The sequence below is a fragment of the Vidua chalybeata genome, chromosome 15, assembly GCF_026979565.1.
Source record: "Vidua chalybeata isolate OUT-0048 chromosome 15, bVidCha1 merged haplotype, whole genome shotgun sequence".
In the NCBI taxonomy this organism is placed as follows: domain Eukaryota; kingdom Metazoa; phylum Chordata; class Aves; order Passeriformes; family Viduidae; genus Vidua; species Vidua chalybeata.
In genome coordinates, this window is record NC_071544.1 from 12,941,033 (window position 1) to 12,965,619 (window position 24,587).

General features: G+C 43.7%; 2 protein-coding genes across 7 annotated transcripts; one reads left to right on the forward strand and one right to left on the reverse strand.

The window, feature by feature from the left end:
* Positions 1–1,777: 1,777 nt before the first annotated feature.
* Positions 1,778–12,380, reverse strand: FAM114A2 (family with sequence similarity 114 member A2). Of its 3 annotated transcripts, none has more exons than XM_053956368.1 (14): positions 12,305–12,380; positions 10,817–11,022; positions 10,516–10,612; positions 9,979–10,074; positions 9,568–9,680; positions 8,475–8,609; positions 8,151–8,309; positions 7,673–7,796; positions 6,629–6,708; positions 5,889–6,017; positions 5,535–5,674; positions 4,730–4,802; positions 4,132–4,185; positions 1,778–3,403 (listed from the first exon to the last, which is right to left on the reverse strand). In XM_053956368.1, the coding sequence occupies exons 2-14, from the start codon at positions 11,018–11,020 to the stop codon at positions 3,305–3,307; spliced, it is 1,503 nt and encodes a 500-aa protein (XP_053812343.1). In that variant the 5' UTR covers positions 11,021–11,022; positions 12,305–12,380; the 3' UTR covers positions 1,778–3,304. The 3 variants fall into 3 exon arrangements, with proteins under 3 accessions (XP_053812343.1, XP_053812342.1, XP_053812344.1); XM_053956367.1 differs by lacking the exon at positions 12,305–12,380 and adding an exon at positions 12,092–12,174; XM_053956369.1 differs by lacking the exon at positions 12,305–12,380 and adding an exon at positions 11,138–11,740.
* On the forward strand, positions 12,216–23,995 carry MFAP3 (microfibril associated protein 3). Of its 4 annotated transcripts, none has more exons than XM_053956370.1 (3): positions 12,216–12,276; positions 16,830–17,290; positions 18,646–23,995. In XM_053956370.1, the coding sequence occupies exons 2-3, from the start codon at positions 17,011–17,013 to the stop codon at positions 19,416–19,418; spliced, it is 1,053 nt and encodes a 350-aa protein (XP_053812345.1). In that variant the 5' UTR covers positions 12,216–12,276; positions 16,830–17,010; the 3' UTR covers positions 19,419–23,995. The 4 variants fall into 4 exon arrangements, with proteins under 4 accessions (XP_053812345.1, XP_053812349.1, XP_053812346.1 ...); XM_053956374.1 differs by having other exon boundaries at positions 18,673–23,995; XM_053956371.1 differs by lacking the exon at positions 12,216–12,276 and adding an exon at positions 12,425–12,465.
* Positions 23,996–24,587: the final 592 nt, after the last annotated feature.

Here is a 24,587-nt window from a genome sequence, read left to right on the forward strand (position 1 = left end):
TCCCTCCAAAGCTTGTCCTTGCTGCTGGCTTTCACTCCAACCTATCATTAAGTAAATACCTGTCAGCAGAGAGCAGTTACCAGCACATCTAAATACTTGCATAATGTGCCTTCCCTCTAATGCAATGCCCTCATTTCTAACAGCACCAGTAAGGGATAATAACAGTAACAATAGTGTCAGAAAGGGCTTGTGTACCCAGCTAATTTGTTTTCCACATCTAATAAAAGGAGTTAGCTCTCCCATAAGATTTGTCCCATTTAACGCCTTCAACTCTACAACAAAGTTGCTCCCACAATCATTTTACTTTCATTTTCAGTAATTGCAGGGTGTGTGGAGCCCCCACCGACAGAGTGAACTAACTCTGGGCAACCCATACAGGGAGCAAGCAGCTCTGCAGGAGTCACTTGTCCCAAAAACCTGGCTATTTCTGCCCCAGACCTGCTCCATCTCAGCCTGCACTGGGCCCAAACCCAGAGCAAGGCAAGTCTAGGTCAGAAATGAGGGACGGGTTTCAACATGCAGGGCAGATAAACCCTGGAGCAGCTCAGCCAAGCTGGTAGCAGAGTCTCTGTTGTTGCCCAGTTTACAATCAGTAGCTCTGGTCTCTTACAGAGATGCTACAGCTCACACACAAATCACTCAGGGAACTCCTGCTGCCAGCACTTGGTCTTGGGATAAATGCTGGCAGCAGTCCCATCTGTGCCAGCCTCTGAGTCAGACCCTTTAATCTGTGCTGTGGGTGACCTGGGACAGGTGTCCCTTTAGTCAGGGCCACCAGTGGCAGCATAGCTGCTGCTTCTTCCACATCAGGACAACTGCCAGGGGGTCTGCTGCTACTGACCATGCGTGTTTTAATAATGGAAATGGAGTTCCTGGGAAGGTGGTTGGCAAGGTCTGGGAGCACATCTCAAGGCCCATTGGGAAGCCCAAGACTTTTTTATGTTTTGAACCTTTCCACAGCAGCTGCCAGGAAGCAGCTTTTACAGCTGCAACTAAATCACTCCAAAGGAAAGAAAACAATTGTGGAAGGCTTTTTTTTTTCCCTTCCAAGTCACTGCCAGCATCTTAGCTGAGTCTTATCTATTCTCAGCCACCTCTCACCTCCCCAAACACTACCAGAAGTGTTCAAATTACTGTCAGCTTTCATTAGATTCACACGGAAGGCAAGGCCAAGCAGGAAGACCTCCAGACAGTTGGATGCTGAATTCTGATGAATCCTTTGGGTAGAAAGATTTCAGCAATCGTGGATCTGTTTTTGTTGTCTCTCTATTGCAGTCTTTGCACTGGCACACAAATGAAGCTGGTGCATGTTTGATTTCTGGCTGCTATAACAAAATCCATGTGGGCACATGACTGAAGGAATTACTGTCTGCATGTTAAAAAAAATCACCTCATTTCCTTTAATTATTAAACTACTCTACACTAAAGCACTCCAGGTCAGTAGAATTTATCTGCAAAAAAGCAGCTGCTGCTTCATAAAACTCCATTACCTTTATTTCTTCTCTTCTGACATTCCTGTACATTTTGGCTTTTTGGCAGGAGCAAAGATGCCTTTTTGCACCGACACAGGAACTGGGAGCTCGTCTGTGGGAGCTCTCACTCCCCAGCCTGGGTCCAGAGCACTGTTTCCTGCTATGAGAAAAATCCCAGCTGTCCTGGCCCCAGAGCTGCACCCAGCTCTGCCCCAAAAAACACATTCAGGGCTGAGAAAAAAACCCCACAGTTCTCTTATTTCATTTGTGCCCACTGCTACCTTGATAGCTTGTAACTGAAACGGTTGTCAAAACAAATCCTTTATTTAATAATGCTATCAACCAAAAGAAGAAAAAAAATACAGATTTTATTGTAGTGCAGATTTTTTTAACCCGGACACACTCCTTTCAAGTCCAGTTTTAAGATGCCAGGAAAAGTTTCCCTTTTGAGATCCGATCAGTCTAACCATGACTAGGGCAGATTTTTTTCCATATATATATATAAAATCAGAGCACTAACCAAAAGGTATTCTAATACAAAAAACACTTCTCTACTGCACAACTAGAGCAGAGGAATGTTCTACGCCTTCAGTATAGCAGAGATGTGCAAGACCTGCTAAAACCCAGAGGATTTTCAAAAGGGGATTTGAGCATCATTGTTACCAATGAGCAAGTGCAGAGGCAGGTGTGACACTCAGTCACCTCTGATTAGCTATTATGGACTTCTTGAAATTCCATTTTAGCTGTGCATTTCTGCTCTTGTGATTCCAACAGAGGCTGCTGCCTCCCCATGGGCAAGCTCAAAAGATAAAGGAACAAAGCAGGGAACTTGCACAGCACAAAGAAACAGATACCATACGTGGAGCAGCTTCTGAGGCAAATTAGGACTCCTACTAACAGAACCAAATTGCTGCCTCTCTCCCTACTTTAATATATACCTTCCAAGAAGGAGCATTGCATTATAGTGTTTTTCTACAGAAAGAGAAGACAAGCAGTATGTGAATCTGTGAACAGTCTGTGGCTGACATGTCAAGCTGCACTGAAAAACTGGAATCCTCCTGCTGAATTCTCTCATTAAAGTGCCCAAACACGAATCAATCCCTTTTAGTCAGTTCTCATTTATTGCTATAAAGCCAAGTACCTGCATTCTCAGGGCCAGATCAGCATTTTCCCAGCTCATGCTGAAGCAAGCACAGCGTGAGAGAATGAGAAACAGCACCCTGGTGAGAGTCCCTGTCCCACATCCCTGAGTCAGTACAGACGTCTTCAGGAAGCTGAGCTTCTCTTCAGCAACAGCTGGATCAGGAATCCTCTCTGCTCTGTTCTGCCCAGTCTAGGAACTGCAAGGTTCATAATCACAAAAATTTGCCTTTTCTTGCACCTCCTATCTAATATTCATTTCAACACGAATGCAGAGCTATTGGGAACCCAATTATGCCTGACTTAAAAATCACACCATGATTTTAGCTAACTAACTAGCCAGCTGCTACTCTCCTCTTCAGCACTGGAGAAGCTCTCTGGACTGTGAACACAAAGAGCTTGTTAACACATACAGCAGAGAGATTTCAGTGAAAAGACACAGACAGTCCATGAAACAGAGAAGCAATCTGCACTTTAAGTCTGTCACGTTGTCCACCAGCCTGGACTATGCTAATCACATCTCTCAGTGTGCTGTAGGAGCTGTCATTGCCAGACTGCACTTAATCACCATTCTTGCAGCAGCAGTGAGCAGAGTTCATCTTTTTCCCTTTAATAAGAGCCATTGCATCATTCTCCAGCATGGAAACTACGAAGTGGGAAGGTCAAAAAGTTCTTAATTAGAAGGATTTTTATTACTGTGATAGTTCTGTTCTAGCCTCAATAAGAGAGATTTGCAGTACAGGCAGCAAGAGCTGGAAGGCGTCTTGGATATAGGAAGCACTGTTTGAAGCCTGTGAAAACAAAAATCAAAATACACACATAAATAGCCATGATACCAATCCGCTTTGCTCATCACATACTCATTTCAAACAGCATTGATTATTGCACAGAAAAAACAGAAGCCTAGTGCTTGCTGGATTTTAAAGGCTTCATTCTAGAGATCAATTTTATGTCAAGTTTTTGAGGGGCTTTATGCCAGTAGGCAAAAAAAAGCAAATGGCTTAAAGACTGCCAAACAAGATCAGTTCCAATCCAAATGCAGGATACTGCTCTCAGCAAGAGAAGAAAAGTGTTTATTTCTAAGTGAAGCATAGCATGCTGTGGCAGGAAGGAAGAACACATGAAACATGAAATATCCCCTTCCTACCACACCTCAGAGCTCTGCAAGCTTGAGAACCAATTTAACAGTAAGGAAGTGTTGGGACTCTTGTATGCTAATTTCTGAACTTGTCTAAGATTTTACTTTGGACATTTAAGTTCTAAAAATCCAGACTGCTGAATTTAATGTGTGTCTCCTGACTCATCATAACTGTGAACTGACACTCACTCCTCACTAACTAACTCATCTTTTGTGCAGATTTACAGACATTTATCAAAACTTTCAAGTTATTAGACAGGTAAGTACAACTTTAGACCATGGGTTAGAGAACTTGGCATGCATAAGGATCCTAAAGTGGGAAGAACCAGCACATCTATTTTTAAAGTATTAGCTTAAAGTTTAAACGTTAGCATAACTGACCTCCAAAAACACTCCAGTGATTAAGGGATTAAGCACATCTGCTTTCTCTTTGACCTGCAGAGATCAGACATATATTATCCTGATTGAAAATTTGATCACATTTCTTCAAGCAAGATAAAGCTAAATCCCCAGTAAGTTTAAAACCACCACTGCTCCCTTAACTAGAGGAAAGCTAAGCCACAAGCTTAGCAGCCTTGTAGCATGCAAATAAGAACAAAGTAACCTGCGTGTGCCCAGCACAGGTCGGGTATGAATACACATCACATCTCCAAATGAACTGGGGACAAGTGGGGAATCCAGAGATGATGCTACCATCTTCAGGAACACCGAGTGCTTTGGAAAATCCACAACAGGCTCACAAACTTCATTTGCCTCTGTCTCCTTAGCACTGTAAGCATCAATTCCCACCCCTACTCTGTGCCAGGCTCTCAAAAGCTCAGAGGCCACAGTTTGAGGAACCCTGGCCTAAAAGATCACTTCACAAGTTAAAAACTGCATATGTAAACATGCAAAACCAAAAAGCAGTTCCTGGCAAAGATCCCAAGGCTGTTATCAAATAACCTCATCTCATTCCTAAGAACTGTGGTGTAACTCTTACCCCTGCAGTCGTTAAGCATGTTGTGAACTCTTTAGAGAAAGCTGACAGTTCTTTGCACAGCATGATCGTCAGTCTGTGGAAGAAGACAGGGAAAACAATGAAGTAAACACAGTCCTCGAGATTAAATTTCTTTCAGCATTCCTCTAAAACTCTATGCTCTATTTCTATGCTTACTAAGTTAAATTAAACCAAAATTTATATAAACAGTGTATGAAGATTCAGAAGTTCCCCAAATAAAACAGAGAGGGAAAAGATAGGGAAATAAATAATTAAAGCAGAAGATCTTAAAGAGCACTCAGAGGACACACATCCATTCCAGAAGGAACAATGCTAACTTGCCTTTTTTTACTGGCAAGTGTCATTTTCTGAATTAGAAAGTACTGCACATTTCAGACACATGCCAACTGTCTCCTGTGCAGTAATTTTGCCATCTCATGTACCAAGCATACTAAATGATTAACAAAGGTGTAATCAGGAATCACTTTTGTACAACTGTTTTGTCATGCTTTAAATCTCTGCCTACTGACTAGCACAAGCTTAATGCTAATATTCTTCTAGGCTACACAAAGCTTTCAAGAAGAGTTTCCTCTTTCTTATCAAGAAATGTCTTTAAGCTGGAAAGAGACAGCTGAGTTCTGTTGGAAGATAATGATGCCACCCATCACAAATTCACAGATTTGCCCAATTCCCAAATTTAAACACCTATGCAGAATTCAAGAGCTCTGCATTGTATGGATTTCCAAAGAATTATTAGACAGTTTAATCAGTAATTATATGCTATCCATTTACTGAGAGATGAACTCACTGTGACAGGGACTTGGCTCTGTCTGTGACTGTCACCTCCTGTTTCTGACCATAGAGAAACAAAGCTGCAGTTTTGTGAAACATTTCAATGGAGCAGGCTGTCAGTTCTGCCAGGCTTCTTATGGCAAATGCATGAATATCCTGCAAGAGTGACAAAACTTCTGCATACAACACAAAAAATAGCAGCTTTTATTATTTAAAACAAGTCAATCACACAACATACTATCACTACCCTTTCAGACCTCAGAACCCACACAGAAATAGAAACCCATAAACCCTGTAAGTCACAACTGTAACTCAGCAGACAGATAAACACTCTGCAGGCAAGTATTCTTTTCCTTGATTACCCAGTTACCTCTACTGATTTCTTAGCATCCTGGTCACCATCTCTGGATTCTACTTCTTGGTTTTCTTCATTTTCTTTTTCTTCTTTAGGAAGACTGCTGTTGAATCGTGCTATCCACTCATGAGCAGATGTCCTCACCTGGAGCAAGATGTGCCATAATATTTAATGACTGGAATGAAGCCCCCCTGCACACCACAACACAATGGAAAGAAGCAGCTACAGAGGAAAGAAGCACCTACAACTCCTTTTGAGCTTCTGAGAAGAGCCAGGACAAATGATCCCAGTGCCTTCAGAATTTTGCAGAAGTTTGGCTGCACTGATGTAGTTGAGGACATTTGTTTCTCTAGCACCAGGGGCTGGAGTTTACCAACAAGATCAAACTATCAGAGGTGCTTTAAAAACATGTCTGCAGAATGCTGCTGCCACTTGGTGGATCTGAAGGGTAGTGAAATGATGGCAAAAAAGATGATTCTTCCTCATACCAGCTCCTGAACACAGTAAAACAAGGTGCTTTGTACCAAGAGCAGGCCTTCAGTTCATGACTGTAGGTTTTTTGACTGTGGCAGCTGAAGGGCTCACATGATGCTGCCCCATAAAGTTAAAGGCCCATCTCCTTTGCCTACCATTGCCAAAATATCTAAAATATGGCTTGTTTTCATGCATTTTATGTTTTCACAAGCAAAGCAGGTGAAGAGAAGCCTTTCCTGTGAGGAAACTCTCCATCTTTTAGAATATGGAAAATAACTCACCGTGATCACTTTGTCTGGCGTGGAGGAGATGTGCAATTCTGAAAACAACTCTGTCACTTCTTTTGTGAACTCTTCATCTCCTAAAGGACAGGAAAGGTTAAACAATCCACACAAATTACAGATTCAGGAATAAGCAGCACTTCAATGCACAACTAGTTCTGCACAAGTCTGTCAACTGTTTCCTTTATTTCTCTTTGAATCATCACCTCAGGCAAGAATGCATCAAACCCAGTCTTTCCAAATACAATTTCTAAGGTAAGTTCTGCAAAGGTGGAGACATCAGTGCCTGAAGGTTAGTTCCTGCTTTCTCAATTCTGGTTTTGTAGCTAAGGTAACTCCTTTTTTTTATTTTTTATTTTTTTACAGGCAGCCTTTTACAACACACTAACTTGCACATCACCTTGGAGAGTCTGAAATATCACTTAGAGCCTACGGTTCTCCTATTATATATGGCACAGCAGATGTGAGATCCATTATGTGCAAATATAAAAGATACATTAAATGTTGAATGATAGCAAGTGCAGGTGTGTAAGCCCTCCCTGATGAGCATTTAGGTAAAAGCAATGCAAGAAATTTACATTTAAATCCATGTAATTCTCAAGAATCAGGGCTCTTGTGTGCAAAGGTATCTGTGAATCTTTTGCTCTGTGTGGCTAACTCTCATTTAAAAAACAAATAAAAAGGCTTTTTGCTCTCCCACGTGTTGGACAACTCTGTTCACAGTTTTCCCTTCCTGGTCAAGGAAACCCACTCTCTCTCTAAATTAGCATCTTGGCTCAGGGTCAGTTGTATGAAGTGCCCATGAGTCAAACAACTCTAACCCTGCTCTGGCAAGAAATCATTCCTGCTACAGAATTACTGCACAGCTTCTCAGAGATGAAGAGTGTTGCTAACTGTCATGCCCTTGGACAGAGATGGCTTTAGGATTAAATATCCAGCTAAAGAATAATTTAAATTTGGCATCATGCCCATTGCTAGTGATCAGGGCTGGCTGGTTCTGCACTAAGGACCAGCTTCTCTTCTCAGAACTTGGGGCTCTCTTACCTTTCTTTTCTTCCTCTTCTTCTTCAAAGAATTCAGGTAAAGAAAATGCTTCTTTGAGTTGTTCCATTTCCTCCTTCAGCGTGTCCAACTCCTCTCCAGAGAGGGCATTCAGAACTGCTTTCACCTGGTTAGAGGCAGCACAGCCAAAGAGAGAATCAATAAATCCATCCAACAGGATGGAAAATGCAGGCCAAGGTAGCAAACCAGCAGGTGTGAGGAGAGTAAGGTGTGAGAAGTTGGAGAGCTGCAGAAACTGGGACTAGCTGAGGTAAAGGGAATGGTTTTAGGAGCTGAGGACAGGACAAACTGCTACCAAGGTAAACACCAGGTCCTAATACAAGGATCAAAGTGAAGTTCTGTAATCATTTTACAGCAAGTTCTGAGCACTTGATTTTACATGTATATACATACATTTCTAATCTTTTTTCCCCTGCTCAGCTGAACTCAAAATAGAAAGCAAAATGCTCAAGGCTATTACCTTTGATTCACTCTCTCTGGAAAGCATCTCTAAGGCCTCCAGATGCGAAAGACCCTGAAACTCATCAAACAGTAACCCATAATGGGCTTTCTTCTCAGTAGCCATGGCAACCTCGGTAGCTGTCTGCTGCTCTTCTTTCTCCTTTGCCTCTCGTAAGACCTGAAAAAGAAAGCAGAGGCCTCGTGACAGTGCCAGGAGATAGAGAATACAGGAGGAGAAGGCTTTTGGCTCAATAGCAAAAAACGGTTGCTTAATGACAGGACCACAAAAGAAGGGAGAAGAGATGAGAGAAACCAATGAGGTGCTGATAGGGAAGTGCTGTACCTGAGATAATGTAGAGGTTCTGTTTATTAGGCCCTTTGTTTTTTTGAATCCAGGGTCTCCCTCAGCTATTACATCCATTGTCTTTTTGCCGATGAATTCCAAGGCATCCAGACCTCCACTAATAACACTTTTACCCTAGGAATCAGATTTGGATAAAGACAGCGCATAAAACTCAGAGAAGATTACACAATGGAAAAAATCGAATTGGGAGGGTTTTATCAGCAATCTTATGCTGGGCACTCACATAAAAGCCAAAGTGGTCCTTGTCACCCTAAATTCAACCCTAATCATCACAAAGAGAGCAGTAGGACATGGAAAGAGCCACAACACATTATCACCCAACAGCTTATTACAGCACCCAGACAGCTGCAGCAATCTGATGGGAAATACATTTTTTTAGTTTGTGAACAAGCTGGGTCTCAGCACATTACAGTATTCAGTTCTCATCCTTCCAATGAGAAAACACCAGACCTGTGGATTTTGACTGCTAACTTTTGTTTGAGCCTTAAAAGCAGAAATAGAAGCCAGCTTTCCATCTGCAGCTCTTTCAGATTCCCAGGCAAATTGACAAGACAGCAGATCACAAAAGCAGTTTCTAAGGGTAATGGCTTCCTTTGAAGTGCATTTCCCATGGTCACAGGAGCAAGCTGATTTCCAAGCGAACTGAGCTAGTTTCACATAGGTGTTTTGAAGAGGAGAATGGATTTCATCTCTAGTTCTGTGGAAATCAGTGGAAATACTCCAGGAATGAGTCAGACCCTGCATTTAGCTGACTACTCCAAAGGCAAGGCAGAGATGACAGAGTACAGAGGTGACATGTACAGAAATGCACGCTCTGCACAAGCCACCGTTAGGATTTTTTTGTTAGGTACCAACATTCAGTACAGAACTATCAAAGTCCATAATATCTTTCACATTAGGAGCCAGTTAGAAGCAAGGCCCAGGATAATGGCTGTCTGAAGGCTGGAAGAGTTTATCACCATGCATCCCACAAATGCCAAAATTAAGTTTCTTCTTACAATGTTTCAGATCAAAGGCCAAAACCCCAAAGCTCCCTTAAACCCATTTTCTCCTGCATTCCCAACTCACTCACTGTGCTTTGGACAGCAGTAGAGATGGTTGATAAAACTTCAAGAGCACCAGCAATAGGGAAGGAGCTGCCATCATCAGCTGCATCACCGTTGCTGGCAGCAAGATTCTCACTTCCTGCATTAGAAGGCAGAAAATTAACTTCCTGACTTCAAAAAAAAAAAAAAAAAAGATCCTGTCAGCCACAGAGTGGAGAAAATCAACAGACACAAAATATCAGTTAGGAGCAAACCTACAATTCAGATTATTTTCCTCTCTATTTTTCAGAGCTAACAGAACTAATCAAGAGAGTATTATTTATATGATTTTATTATCAGTATCAAGGTGCAAGGTGCAGAGTAAGGTGATGTTATTTTGGGACTCATTATGTTGTGAAAAACATTCCAGGGTTGTTCTTATGCAGTACAAAACTGACCTCTTGCAGCATCTTTAGACTCTGATGAGATTTCACTGGGACTGGGGATCCCAAGGGTTGTTTCTGCTTTTTCTATGACATTTGAAATACCTTGACCTAGAGAAGACAGAAATCAGAACAGAAACAGAATTAGAACTGCATATTGTTTTTTATTATTCCAGATTCCTTCTCTTCAAAACAGTTTAACCAGCACTAAAACCTCCTTCTATCGAGCTCACCTACCAATGTAATGAACCAAGATTTCATCTTAGCTTTTAAATAAAGTTGTAAATACTGGCAGAATACTAGTTTAAAATACCAGGTGAAAATTACACAAACGCCTTAAAAACCTGCAAGTAATTCTGTCTCTACATATCTCCTCAATCTCACTGTTCCTTTTGGTACAAGCTTTTCCCATTACTTGAACAATTCTCTTGACATTTTTCCAATAATGGCTGCTATAACTGAAATCCTCTTCTCTACAAACAAGTTCTAAAGCACCAGCTTGAGACACAAAACATGATTAAAATATTTATCAAATTCCAGAAAGAGCCTTACCTACGGTAGCTACGGTAGCAGATGCAGTTGACAGAAGAGATTTCCCCCAGCTTCCCCAGTAGCCCCACCCTGTCTGAACTGCAGGAGGATCTGAGACCTTTAATGAAGAAAAACAGAAGAGTGATGCAGGCATTATGGTGAGGAAAGGAACACAAGCAATCTGTGACATGTGACTTTTGTGCAGCTTTTTCATTCCAGAGAACAGCAATGCGAAAGGAGTGGGGCTTATGCTCAGAGTTCTCCTGCGCTCAAAGCCATGAAATGTGAAGTCCCATCTCTCCAAGCAAGCATAGGAACATACCTTGATGGTTTCACCTGCAGGCTTTTCTGCGGCAGCAGGTTGGCTTGGGGGCTTGGGTTCAGGTCTTTTCCGAGTCACAGGCACAGTCTCTTGTTCTCTCCCTTCATTGCTCTCAGAGCAGCCAAGTTCCTCTGTCTTCTGTTCATTTTCAGCTTCGTAACAGGTTTCATCTTTCAGATTTTCACAACTGTCTTTCTCAGACATGACTACAAACATCCATAGAAAGCAAAGTAAATAAAATAATCACTCCCCCGCACTTTAGTTCAAGAGCATCACGTTGGCGATTTAAATAATTAAACACAACAATGTTGCCACATGTACCCTCATGTGTGTACACCAAGTTAGGTCTGACTCCAAAATGGCACACTTGGAAGTTTAAAGTCCCACAGGAACACGTGGCTTTATCTAACTGATACACCCTCTCCACAGGAAAATAAACCAGTTTGCTAACTCTGAAAAACAAATGAAGGTACAAAAGGCCTCAGATAATTAAATCCATTACATGTCCCACCAAAATAAAAGTGAAAACAAATCGCTTGGGATGGCTGGTTTGAGGAGTGTAGGAGACAAATGGGGGCAGCGACTGGCTCACTCCTGTACTTGGGGATGAGCACTGCAGGGCATGAGAACCACCCAAGAGCTGCGATGAGCTCCAGCTGCCAGGGCAGCCGCCCCAGCACCGCGGGTCGGGGACGGGGAGCCGGGAGCGGGGCTGTCACGGGGCTCTCGGGGCCCCCGTGTCACCCGTCCGGGCTCCTCTGGCAGCAGCTGCGGCTCAAGTGACTTGCGGGGCCAGGCAGGGACAAGCCGAGAACCGCGGGGTCCCCGGGATCACACTGGCACTGCTGCGTCCCCGGCCAGGCGCTCAGTGCTGCAATCGGGGCAGTTTCCCCCCGCCACGGGGCAGCGATGGCCTCAAGCGAAGGAACGCGACAGCTCCGGGACCGCCACCCATCTGCCAGGACCCTCCACAGCGACTACCGCGACCCCCGGGTCACCCCCGGCACCCTCCCCACCCCGCGGCCCTGGAGGCCTCCCTGTGCCTCCGCTTCCCCGGGACACCCCCAAAGTCCCGTCGCCCCCACACGGCGCTGCCCCATATGGCACCCCAAGTTCCCTAAACCTTCCCGTGGGGCTCCTGCCGCGCCAGGAGCCCGCCAGGTGCCCACAGCACCCCGCCACGGTCCCGCCTGCCCCACAGCGGCCCCCCAGCGCTCGTCTCCCCGCGGGGCTCGCTGTGCCCCGCGGAGCTCCGGACCCTGTGCCGCCCCTCACCGTCGGCGGCCGGCGCGGCCCCCGCGGCTCCGGGCGGACCGAGACCAGCGAGGCCGGCGCAGAGCGGCCCCGGCGCTGCCCCGGAAGCGGCCTCAGCTCGGGGAAGCGCGTCCGGGCGGCGGGGCCGGTGGTGGCGGCGGCGGAGCTGCGGGACGGGCCAGGCCGAGCCGGGCACCCTCGTCCCGGTGAGAGCGGCGGTACCGCCAGGTTCACCTGGCAAGGACGGGGTCGGAGGGCAGCGGCGGAGGGAGAGGCCGCGGACCCATGTCCTGCCTCGCTGTTTTGGCGTGGAAATAGGGGCAGTAGGGGCAGGTTTGGAGGGCAGCGAAGGCGGTGGAGGGCCTCGAGGGGAAGCCACGGGAGGAGCGGCTGAGGTCAGTTACTCTGGTCAGGCCGGAGAACGGGAGACTGAGGGCAGAGCTCATCGGGGTCTGCGGTTCCTCCCGAGGGGCAGCGGAGGGACAGCTCCGAGCTCTGCTCGTGTGACAGTGATAGCACCCAGGGAACGGCTGGAGCTGTGCCAGGGAGGTTTAGGTTGCCGATCAGGGAAAGGTTTTTCCCCCCAGAGGGTGCTGGGCACTGCCCAGGCTCCCCAGGGAATGGGCAGGGCCCGAGGCTGCCAGAGCTCCAGGGGCGTTTGGACAGCGCTGCCCGGCACGGGGTGGGACTGTTGGGGTGTCCTGAGCAGGGCCAGGAGTTGGACTGGATGATCCCTGAGGTTTTCTTCCAACTCAGAATATTCTGTTTGTGTTTCTGGCATGACGTCATGCCCCAGTGGCACCAGCCCGCGTGACGTCACCCCCCGCGGGCCGGTGCCCTCGGCTGCGGTGTGGTCATGTCGCGTGTCCTGTGTCCCACTGCCACCACCAGCTGGGACCAGGGCTTTTCCACCAGTGAACTTGGAGCATACAGGGGGTGTGAGGACAGTGCAATGTTAAGTGAAATTTTGTGCCTGGTCGTTTTTAGCTGACAGGACAAAAAAAAACCTGTTTTGGTGCGGAGCCGATGCCAGGTCGTGGCAAGTTAGCCCGTGACAGGTGTCAGCCAAGGGATAAGCACAGCAAAACACCGTGTCCTGTCAGGCAGCCAGGGGATGTGCACGGGAAAACAACAAATCCCATCAGGCAGCAGTGAGGCTGGCCCTGGGGTGCTGTGGATTTGCCCCTTAGGTTGGTTTTTGGGCCGTGGGTGCTGCCATTCCCCCACAGAGCTTTGGCTGGTGCCAGCAGAAGGTGAGCCCTCGCTGGTGCCAGCAGAAGGTGAGCCCTCCCTGCAGCCTCTCCCATGCTGGGGGCACCTGGAATGGCTCTTGTATGCTATCTGTGTTCATAAACTTCCCAAGAGTTCCTGTTTGCAGGGCTCAGCAAAATGAGTCTCCCTGGTTTGACAGAGGGTCAGGAGGGCTTGCAAATGGTATTTCTGCAAGACATCAGCAGCCTGTGCTCTGTCAGGTGTGTCTCGGTTTATTGCCTCACGTTACTCCAGGTATGAAGTGATGTTATAAGCAGTGAATGTAAAACCATATAACTTGCAACCTCTTGGGCCCCAATTTTGCAGTGCCATATAAATGTGTGTAATTTTAAGTACTATCAGTGCTTCCACTGACCTCAGTGGGACTACTTAGAGTGCTCTAAGCTGGACACAAATACACTTCTTCAGGGTAGGAGCCAAGGATGACTCATACAAGCACATGCATTACAGATTTTTATCTTTCCACTGCTATTTGTTGTTGCAACTTATGGTTTAATAAAGGTTAAATGTGTTGAGTTCAGCTTCAGGTTCAGTTGTAAAATAGCCAGTTTCTATTCTGGCACATTTCATCTTGATTGAGCTTAACACTTTGTTGAAGAATTGTGATGTTGGCACTGATCACACTTTATCCTTTTTGGATCCTTTAGCAGCTGTTTTGCATAAGTGCAATGGATGGAGAATATGGATTTTGCAAATCATTTTATTGTTCCCAGCACTCGGCAGTGAGAGATCATTGTCTGCTTAGCAATAATGGCTTTTCCAAAAGACAAACAATTTCTAATAAATCAGACCTCTAAGAATTTAATAGTAAAATTAAATGACCCATCACCAACGGTTTATGCATTATGCAGGCTCAGTGCAAGTATAGTGGAGAGCATATGCAATTACTGAAGATAATTATTCTTATGAGGGAAAATGTTGCTGAGTATTTCTCATGTTAAATAAATGAGTGAGATTCCTAATGTCATTTAGGAACAGACGTCACAGATGCTTGGAAACCTTAACAATTCAAATTTAATAATTTAAAATTACAATAGCACAGGCAAAGTACAAGAGGCAGTGGGATTATTCTCTAATAAATCTAAAGTATCAGTTGGGATGTTATTGTTTTAGAAGACTGGAAGTTATAATGTGCCTGTGATTCAAGGGTGAAGATGAGGGTTTGTGTTTGCTGCAGGACTGTGCTCATGTGGTCAGTTTTAACTGCATCAGGCTCTGTGAAGTCTGATGCATGCAAAAGTGCATTTTTAGCTGAAGGCAGCTGGGTCATAGGGCGATGTCTGCTGGAGGTCTGGGACCACAGCACCTCTCTTGCCACCACAAGCTGTGACAGACCTTTAAAGCAACCCAAATGTCAGTGGTCCACAAACCATTACCAGTCCACAGCCTGTCTGTGTGGGGTCTGCATGAAACAAGCAGGTCAGTGTCAGCAGCCTTTTGCAGGCTCTGAAACACCCTGGAAATACCAGGGGTCTAAAACTGGAAGGTAAAACTACTCCCCCAAACAGAAGAATAGTTGCTGATCAACAGCAGCCTTAGTATTTTTTTTCAGACCTGTGCTGTTGCTGTGGATGGGATGCTCTTCTTCAGAGGCAGCAGGACTCAGTAACGCTTTCCCTAAAGTGTAGCTGGTGAAAAACAGGAATGAAAGAGGCCTTGGTAGTGTTTTGAACTGTTTAGCTGTGGGAAAGTAGCTCCTCCAGCACAATGGTATAATTGAGTTCTCTGCACTGGTCTCATCTTAAATGAAAGGACAAGAGGCATGATAGAAAACAGAGTAGGGCCAATGATTAAAAAAAAAAAAAAAAAGAAGGCAGCAGATGAAGGGATTGCTGTTTACAGAGAAACAAGTAGGGAGCCTGTTTTCCAGTTTCTCTTGCAGGATTCAGTGGGTGAGTTGGTTAGTCAAGCTTGAAGGAGAGTTGGACACAGCTGTCTTCTTTGCCTTCTTTGTTAAACTGGTTTTGGCAATAGCTGCAACAGAAATGGAAATGGGTCAGATAACACATTTCTCATCAGATGTCAAGTCTGGAATCTGATTTGACCTTCGACAAATTAACTTTCACTGAATAAAATTCCCAGTCTGGATAGCATCAGCAGAATTCCCCCTTTTGAATATGCTTAGTTTGTCTCTGATGAAGGACAATTACTAGAAATCATCTGGTTTTATGCATGTTGCATTATTTTTCAGAAGTGCTTTAGCTAGTGTTAACTGGTAATTCTAAAAGGATGAAAAGTGTCTGCATTATTTATTAAGTAAATGGATCTCTTTGTGTTGTGATATTTTTGAAATTCCCTTCCACTAACATCTGTTATTTGTAGAAGAAAAGATGATAAATTTGAAGTCACACAGTGAGTCGTATGAAGTGAGATATTTTTTAGGATAATATTTGAGCTTGTGGCTTCTGTACTTTGTAAATGTTTTTTAAGGCTCTGGAGCTGGCTAAATGGAATCATAACTTTCGGGAACATATATTGGATTAGAAATTTTCTTGAATCAGGCTTCCAGGAAAATTGATTACAGATTGTCTCTTATCAGTGTCATTTCATTGTGTTACAAGTTGGTTTTATTCTGGCTTGTGTGCAAAAGACAGAAAATTAAAGGCTGTATCCTAATGTCTTAAAATATCTTCTGTGCACATTAATTTGAAGAGTATCTGTCCCTAGACAAAACAATTTTTTTCACAGTTTATGAAGTTTGGGTAGAGAAGACAATGAAGAATATATGACTGCTGAGATGGAAGTGGCCTAAAAGAAAAGATTTTCAACAGGAGCTTATTGTAAAACAAACAAGAATAACAGAGAGCAGACTTAGAAAATGCAGCAGCAGCAAGAGATATTGCAAAAAAGGAAATATGTGTAGACATCAGTGTCCTGTTCAGAAAGGGATTTCCTCTTCTGGCTGTAGATAACAACCAGTAATTAAATCATATTATATAGTATTTAGACATCTAATACCAGTTGTGCCCCTACATCATAGCTGTAAATGCTGAAAATCAGATGTGTGTGTGTATCCTTTGGTTTTCCTCTGGGTAGTAAATGAAAGACTGGCTTTAGAAAACCAGGGCTTAAAAGCACTTAGATATTGGCAGAGAGGGAGGCAGAAATTACATCCTCTTTTGTGCTTTTCTTCCTCTATTAAGAAAGCACTTTTTCTCTGGTAACAAATGCAGAATCCACTTTTAAAGATAATTGTGCATTTCGAGTAATCTGAACAATTTGTTCTTTTTGTAAAACCTTTTTCCCCTTAATGATTATTGTTCCAGAGATTATTTATTTGGTTGGGAAGATGAACATCTAGTGGACTGGAGGTTGTGCTAATGCCTTCTTACCCTCATTTTATCACTGTGTTCTGAGCAAAGCTCTGATTTGGAACCTCTCAGCTGACAGTTTATATTATGATATTTGAAATCTGTTTACTGGAAATTAAATTTAAATACATGGTAACCTTGCTGTCGTTAATAAACTTATTGCCTTTTTTTTCCAGTTTTACTTCCACTTTCCACTTCAAATATTGATGGTCTTGAAAGTGCATTTGGATCCCAGACATTTTCCATCACAGAACAAATCAAGAGCTCCTCTCCTATCTCAGAGCAATGCAGACAGCTTAATATCGTATGACCTCATTTCTCCAAATTAAATGAAAGAAGAATTTTCACTAGCTTTCCATGAAGCTCAGCTATTGCCTGTTAATTTTGACTGTTAGTGCTGGTCTTTCAGTTGGATTCACAGTGGAAAATGTAGCTTTTAACAGGACAGTTGCTTTTAGATCTTTCAATGCATCACTTCATGCAGTGTCTCAAGCTTTAACAAGTTCTTCAGCACACCATGATATCATAGCCAAAGAGGGGAGCAGTGTTTTAATTGAATGTAAACTGAACATCAGCCAGTATGAACATATCCTTTGGTATAACTCCAGAGGACACCTGCTTGAACAGAAAGATGAAGGTGAGTTTTCCTGCTGTTTTCTATCCATCATTATTCCCCTTTTAAACAGTATTGGAAAACCCCTGGGACTTTATTATAATTTTCTCTTCCTATCCTCCCATTTTTACAACTGGGAGATAAGGAGAGAGCAAAACAAAGTCCTTTGCCCTCTGAAATGTTGCATGGGAATTACACCTGAGTACTTCTGTCCCAGCCCATCCATCCTGCTTTGGTGCCCCACAGAATGATGTTGTTCAAGAGTCATCCCAGTGTTCCCAGTGTACACATGAAATGAGTCTTCATCTTACCCAATACTAGCTGATGGTTTTATTTATTATTGCTCTGGTTGAAATTATATTTTTCCAAATGCACGAATTAAACACAATTCTCCACAACTTGCTTTTGACCTTTTGAGCTGGCAGTTGGTGCTTTAATTTTGTTACAGGATATGTTTTAAAACATACTTCATACATTTATTTTTTTGTTTATGCACCAGTGAGACTGTGGAAAGTAACACGATACGTAATGGCCAACGGTGAAATGCATGCTATTTAACCATTTTGAACTGAAGAGGAATATATTTTCCTAGCTATTGTCTCTTACAGTTTTATCCCTGCAGTTTTTAATTTAAAAAAAAATGTTTTAGAGATACATGTGTTTTTCTCTATTAGTATTAATGAAGGTCATCGAACTAATTGATAGGATCTTGTTGGAGGCCATCTTTCTGCCTTAAGTATTCAGTAACCTTTTTGTAGTTATAATGCCATCTGGAGATTAGTTCAAAGTAGAGTAATTAGAAGAATAAGTTATGAAAACAGTTCAAAGCAGAGTAATTAGAAGAAATGAATTATGAAAACAGTTTTCCCCCTAAGTTATAAATGCACAGCAAATGCTGTATAAAGCTTCTTGTATTGATTTCTCTTTTACTTGGGTTTTGCATGTCAGCACTGCATGCTCAGCAGAAAACTGGCTCAAGAAAATTCTGGGTTCTTTTGCCAACAGAGCCATTTACAGACTGATCTTTTTCATGGGTCACTTGACTTTTGACTCTGAATGTATGGAAAATTAGACTTTATAGAGAACAGTCTTTTAACATAGGGTGAGAAGCCCTAGTTAAGAATTAGGATCCCTATCAGAAAAAAACAGAAGCACACTGGAAAGTGCAGATGAGAGAAGGAAGTAAAAGTAGTGTAACAAGCATGCAGAATAATTTACCATTAAGCAGTAGGATGGGTAAGTGGGTTATAGCTTTCTGTGTCACAGGCGTGAAAAGGACATTTCAGTCCTTGGTGTACTGTTACTATACTAGAAGTGGACTGCTCGCTGCCAAGCTTTGACTCCTGATGATGTTTACCCTGGGATTTTTGTTTCATGAGCTCTGCTTATTTCTTGCCCCTCTGCAGATGACCGGTGGAGGATTGCTGATAATTCCCTCAACATCACAAAGGTCAGCTTTGCTGACCGGGGCCGGTACACGTGTGCAGGCATTAATCATAACGAGACCTTGTACTACACAGTCACCCTGAGGGTTATCTTCACCTCCGGGGACATGAGCATCTACTACATGATTGTGTGCCTCGTTGCCTTTGCCATCACCCTCATTTTGAACATCACCCGCCTGTGCATGATGAGCAGCCACCTCCGCAAAACGGAGAAGGCCATCAACGAGTTCTTCCGGACGGAAGGGGCTGAGAAGCTGCAGAAGGCTTTCGAGATAGCCAAGCGTATCCCCATCATCACATCTGCCAAAACGCTCGAGCTAGCCAAAGTCACTCAGTTTAAGACCATGGAGTTTGCTCGCTACATCGAAGAGCTCGCCAGGAGCATTCCCCTCCCGCCTCTGATCCTTAACTGCAGGGCGTTCATGGAGGAGATCTTCGAGGCCGTGCGGGTGGACGACCCCGACGAGGTGGGCAAGGAGGACAAGCAGCCCCCCGGCTGCGGGGCCCAGGCCGCGCTGTTCCCCGGGAGCGCGGAGCTGAAGCGCAGCGATTCCCCGGCCGCGGACTCGGACGATGGCTCCCTGAACGAGCAGGGCCAGGAGATCGCCGTGCAGGTGTCCATCCACCCCCAGTGCCAAGGGCAGAGCATCGACACCGTGTCTCACGGCAGCTGCCACTCTGTGCCTGCTGAGGAAGGCACCTGCTGAGCCTGGTGATCCACAGAGGGGGTGAAGGAAGCTCAGGGGATCCAAGGGTACTGTGAGAAAAGGGTCTGCAGACAAGCTGCCTCATCCCATGTGCACAACAGTTTTCCAAATTGCAAGGTGCCAGAAGTACTTCTGAAGTGTGTATTCTCTGTCAGTGTTGATTTAACAATTCCAGTCTGCTAGAAAAGGCCATTTGGAATATTGTGCGGGGGCTTTACTTTCTAAAGCAGGCTTGCTATATTTAAAATAGTCACAAAACAGGAATTCTTTGTCCTTGGCTCCTTGGTAGCTTTTGATACTTCAGATCTGTGTGAGGAGTGACCAAGCTGAGCTGTACAACTTGCAATAAGAACTTTTCCTTTGTGAGCTCCTTCCTTCTTCACAAAGTTGTGCTGAAATTCCTTTGAGTCGGTGGTGTTGTCCTGATGAATTGAGTTCTGTGCTCTTTTTGAGTTGCCTCTTGGTGCATGTAGCCCATCAGAACCACAGTGAGCTTGAACAAATCTGTTTTGTGTCACATGCTTGTGTTGCTATCAAAATGTACTGTACTTAGAAAAGAATAGTGCCAGAATCTGCTGCTGGATTAAATGAATTGTTGTAGTTTCAAAGCAGCTTAGAGAACAACCAGGAGGTCTGAGTTTTCTGTGCATCTGCAGGAAACTTGTGGGTATTTTAAAAGCTTGTTGCTTAAACTTGGTGCTGATTGCCAAAGCGCCTTACCCCGGTCCTGTCCCACAGAAAGGAGCAGTGACAGCACTTCTGGCACTGCCTGGCTTTTCATTATGCTGATTTCACTCACTATAGGAAATCCAAAGTTTTATATTGTATTTGACGTTGTGGTGAGAAAAGGATGACAGTAATCACATCGTGGCAAAACTAAGAAATGAATTCATCATCTACAGACAGGTGTCTCAGGCACATCTTCCTGAACAGCATTACAATAAAGCAGGTGAAAAGTAGTGACACTGAGTCGCTCTGCTCCGGCTGGTCCTGTCAGAAGGCAGCGGCAGAGAGTGGGGCTGGCTGAGCTGTTTGCCAGCCACTGTTTGCAGGAGGGGAGTGACTCACTGATAGAGCCCAGCCTTGTGTGCTGCAGAGGTGGCAGAAGGGAGAGCTGCAGCTGCTGGCATATGTACACAAGTACTTCACCAAGGATCTCCCACCTGGCTTCCTCAGCTGTAGAGATCCAGGCTCCAGGAATCAGAGTGCAGACAAGAATCTACTTTCTTCTTCCACTCTTTGGTGCTGTTTTTTTTCTCCTTAACATTTGTACGACTTAAATAGCATTTTATATCCTGTTGAGATTTAGTAGATGTAAAGCTTGTAAGCACTCCACATATTAATTTCTTACAACTACTGGAAGCATATTGCCATATAATTTTAACAGCTTGGCAACAGGAGTGCCATTTAATTTCACACAACTCTTTTTTCTTTCCTTATTATTACAGAAATGTCAGTTTAACAAGTGATTCTGGACGACTGTTCAGGATTCTTAAGAGGATTTGACATTACATTTACATGAGTAGAGGTGGAAAACAAGCAGGCACAGTGGTAATAGGAGGGTGGGGCTGTCTGTGGTAATACATGCTCAGAAAGAAGGGGCTGAATGAATTATAGTTACCATATCAGAGACAGGGAAATGACAGCATCTATTACCATTCTAAACTACCTTCTGGGGAAATTCCTGCAGTCAGCCACCAGTTAAATCACCCTAGTTGCCTTTGGCCTGTCAGGTAAGAGTAGTGTTAGTCAGGAAGGAAATTGCTAGCCTTTATTACAGTAACATTCCCACCAGCTTGGTGCCATTTCCAAGACTGTAGCAAACATTGTTTCAGGGGAATAAAACCTTCTGTACCTACTTCAAGTAGCTGCCTCAACAGTGACTTCTTTTTTTGTTTCCATAGTTTGATGGCACTTTATGTCCAGGTGAAAATTTTGCATAGTTTTGTGCGACCTGTCTAGTTTCTTTTAAGTTTTTTGATGTTATCAGTGTTAAAGATACTCTGTGGATAAATACCTATTTCTCTTAGAAGAAGGAAGCTGCTGGCTTCACTTCTGTGCTACAATGGGTTCTGCAGGTTTGTGTGAGGGGAGATTTGGGATTTGGGAGTTTGCAGCCTTCAGGATGCACTGGTCCAAAGAGGTGAAGGCTACAAGAGAGAATGATCTGCTTCAATCTCCTTTGTGCCACAGGCCATCAGAATGTAGCTGCACCTGCCTTATTTTCTTATAAACAGCTCTCCTTGTTTCTGGAACTGATATTCAACATATGGATGTGTTACCCCTAAATACACAAACAGTATGAGATGCCACTACAAAATCTAAACTATTTAATTGCTTCCTAAGAAGCAGTTATGATTGACAGATGTCACATCAGAAGTGGCAGCTTACAGGCAGCAGAATGACACTGGAGGTGTGTCAGATGAGTGCCAGGAGAGCAGTTTCGAGACTGATCTCTTTTGTGATTTTTATACTTTATTTACATAGCTCCAAGTTCTTACTGAGCACAGTTACCTGGTGTCTTCATACATCCTATTGCTGGTTGAGAGGAAAGAGTGACCATGCATGAAGTCCTCAGAAATGCAGTTGCAGTGTCAATTGCTGGATGGCAAAGCTGAGAGTTTTCCTAAATTACTACAGTATTTTATTCCTTACATGAATTTCATTCCTGGGAAGGAGATTGTTTTGTAAGGATTTCGGTATATCAGGAGTACCTTCTGAATGGAGGAACTGATCCTACCCCCACTGAATTCAGTTAGGGAGGATTTGGAGCTCTGTGCATTTTACAGGATTTTTATGGATCTGAAAGCAAGGACAAAGGTGATGTTACATGGTAAAAGTGATTTCCAGAGAATGAAATTTGACACCAGTTTCCAAACCAGTTTCCAAACAACTTGTGAACTGTTCTTGTTACCCTGAGAGTAGATGTGTGCACTTAATGTCTTTGATGAATTTAATTCAACATTAACATTGAAAGTGTTTCTCAACTTTTTGTAGGATGAAGAGAATCTACAGTGGTTTCCTTGCTTTAAACTAAAGTCTCTGACAATCACAAGGCTATTCTATCTCTTGTGACTTACTTTAAAAAATATAAAATCTACTTGTTATCCAAGAGTACCTAAAACTAACTTTGTAGTGATTATTTGTATTACCTGGATTGTAATGTAACTGTTCAATGTAACCACATAGGATTTCATACTTTCATAAAATGAATTGGTAGATTTGCAAAATAAATTGAAAAAAAAGAACCTTGTTCTGCTGGAATTTTCTGTTTTACAAGTGAGGAGTGCCTGTCTCTCTAAGGTTACATAGCAGCTGTATTGAGCTCAGCAAAATGTTGTTAATCAGCCTGACAGAGGTCATTGGGATATTCAGTCATCTGAAGGACCATTCCTGCTGTGACTTTTTTTTTTTCCTCTCGCAGTCTTCAGCAGCATCTAATAATGGTTCCCAGCTGCATATACAAACAGGTACAGACCTGAAATGGTTTCAGGAAGGCCCTCAAACCTTTACTTCTTTGTTTCACATTGTGTGTGTGACCTTCAACCGGGAATCTGTTTTATTTGTTCTTAACTTTTTCACATGCTGGTACTATTCTGTATTGTAAGCACCTTTCTTTTTGTAATCCCTCACCCCAAACTCCAAAATCCACCTTGCTGAGGAGCTCTCTGTAGTGCCTTCCATGGGGGTGTGCAAGTGTGAATGAGAGCAGAATTCACCCAGATTGCTTTTAAAGAAGAGTCTCTGTTTGCCAGTCTCTGCACAGGGCAGAGAATGGCATTACAGCTGAATATTTGGGGATTTTCCCATGAGAATCAGCTGCCTAAAGGAAGAATTATTGGACCCATACTCCTCAGGCTTGGTCAATACTCAGTCAGCATCTGCTTTCTATCTCCTTGTTGTGAGAGATGCATTAATGATAACAGTTCAGTTTTTTAAAGCTCCTGTAATCTGATCCCTCATGATCCTATCCACAGTGAACAAATTCATCTGCATCCATTTAGAGCACTTTTCCATCTGGTAACAACAGATCATTGCAAAGGGAACTGCATTAAGGATGATTGTACTTTAATTTTAGGTGCACGCCTTAAAAAATGCAATTTTTTTCTCAATGTTACAGCACTTCTGTGAGTGAAGTCTCCAGCTGGAGATGCCACAGTGTCATTCAACTCAGGCAAGTTGCAGCTTTATCGACTTCCCTTCAGCCAGGTCATTTCACACCAGCTGAGTCTCTTTCCTCTCCTCTTTTTTTAATTGGATAGCAGCTCATTCAGATGTCTCCAAATACTGCCAGCTTTTTTGCATGTGGAAGTGAGAATTACACCGTCGTTCAAAAAAAAAATCATTCTGCTAGATGCTGAAATTTCAAAAAAGCCCTAAAAGCTGGGAAGTTGTTCTTTATCCCTGGTAAAACAGTACCTATTCTTTGGTCATGCCTGGCTGCCAATGAGCGCAATAATGCTGAGTAATTAGGCCTTTCATTTGTGTTAGTCTAATTAATTGTTTGCACAGTGCCCTGAATATGGAATCATTTTCCTTTTGGAAAGAATAAAAGGATTAGAATGGCTTTATCCCAAGTTGCTCTGAACGTCTTTTATTTATTTAATGGGAGAAAAATCCTGTGTTGCCCCAAACGCAAACCACACACTCGAGCGTTACGGCTGCTCGGGGATGTCTCCATCAGTGGGGATGTGAACACATCCACATATGTCCATCCATCTGCAGCCACGCTCCAGATGGGGTCTGGGGGTCCTGCTGCATGGCAATGAGCGTGCAGAGGCTGCAGCCACGTCGTGTGTGCTGCAGGGTTTGGATGTCAGTGCTGTCAGGGGCTGCAGAGGGATGAGCATCCCTCGGATTTCAGCTGCCTGCAGCAGCACGGTCATTCTGAGCTGTGGTGCTGGGAGGGCAGAGCTCTGCCACTGGACACTCTCTGAAGAGGTTTGTACTGAGTGAATTCAAGGAAATGGAACCTGGGCTAGGATTTCATGGAGAAGGGACCCAGTGGACACAATATTGCAGAGGCTATTGCCATCTCTTCTTTATGTTTGTCCTATTTAGTGCCTCTTTGTGCTACCATATTATTAAGTATATATTTCATGTTAAATTGTTCTACAAACGTGCAAAAAGCCATTTCAGTGGAAAGTGAAGGAACATACTCAGCTCTAA

Excerpts from the sequence above, each read along its gene's own strand:
- FAM114A2 (XM_053956368.1), bottom strand. The coding sequence starts at position 11,020 with ATGTCTGAGAAAGACAGTTGTGAAAATCTGAAAGATGAAACCTGTTAC. Across the intron at positions 10,613-10,816 it reads CTGCAGGTGAAACCATCAAG|GTCTCAGATCCTCCTGCAGT; the intron begins GTATGTTCCTAT and ends TCTTCATTAAAG. Across the intron at positions 8,610-9,567 it reads CTACTGCTGTCCAAAGCACA|GGTAAAAGTGTTATTAGTGG; the intron begins GTGAGTGAGTTG and ends TCTGATTCCTAG.
- MFAP3 (XM_053956370.1), top strand. The coding sequence starts at position 17,011 with ATGAAGCTCAGCTATTGCCTGTTAATTTTGACTGTTAGTGCTGGTCTT. Across the intron at positions 17,291-18,645 it reads GCTTGAACAGAAAGATGAAG|CTCTGCTTATTTCTTGCCCC; the intron begins GTGAGTTTTCCT and ends TTGTTTCATGAG.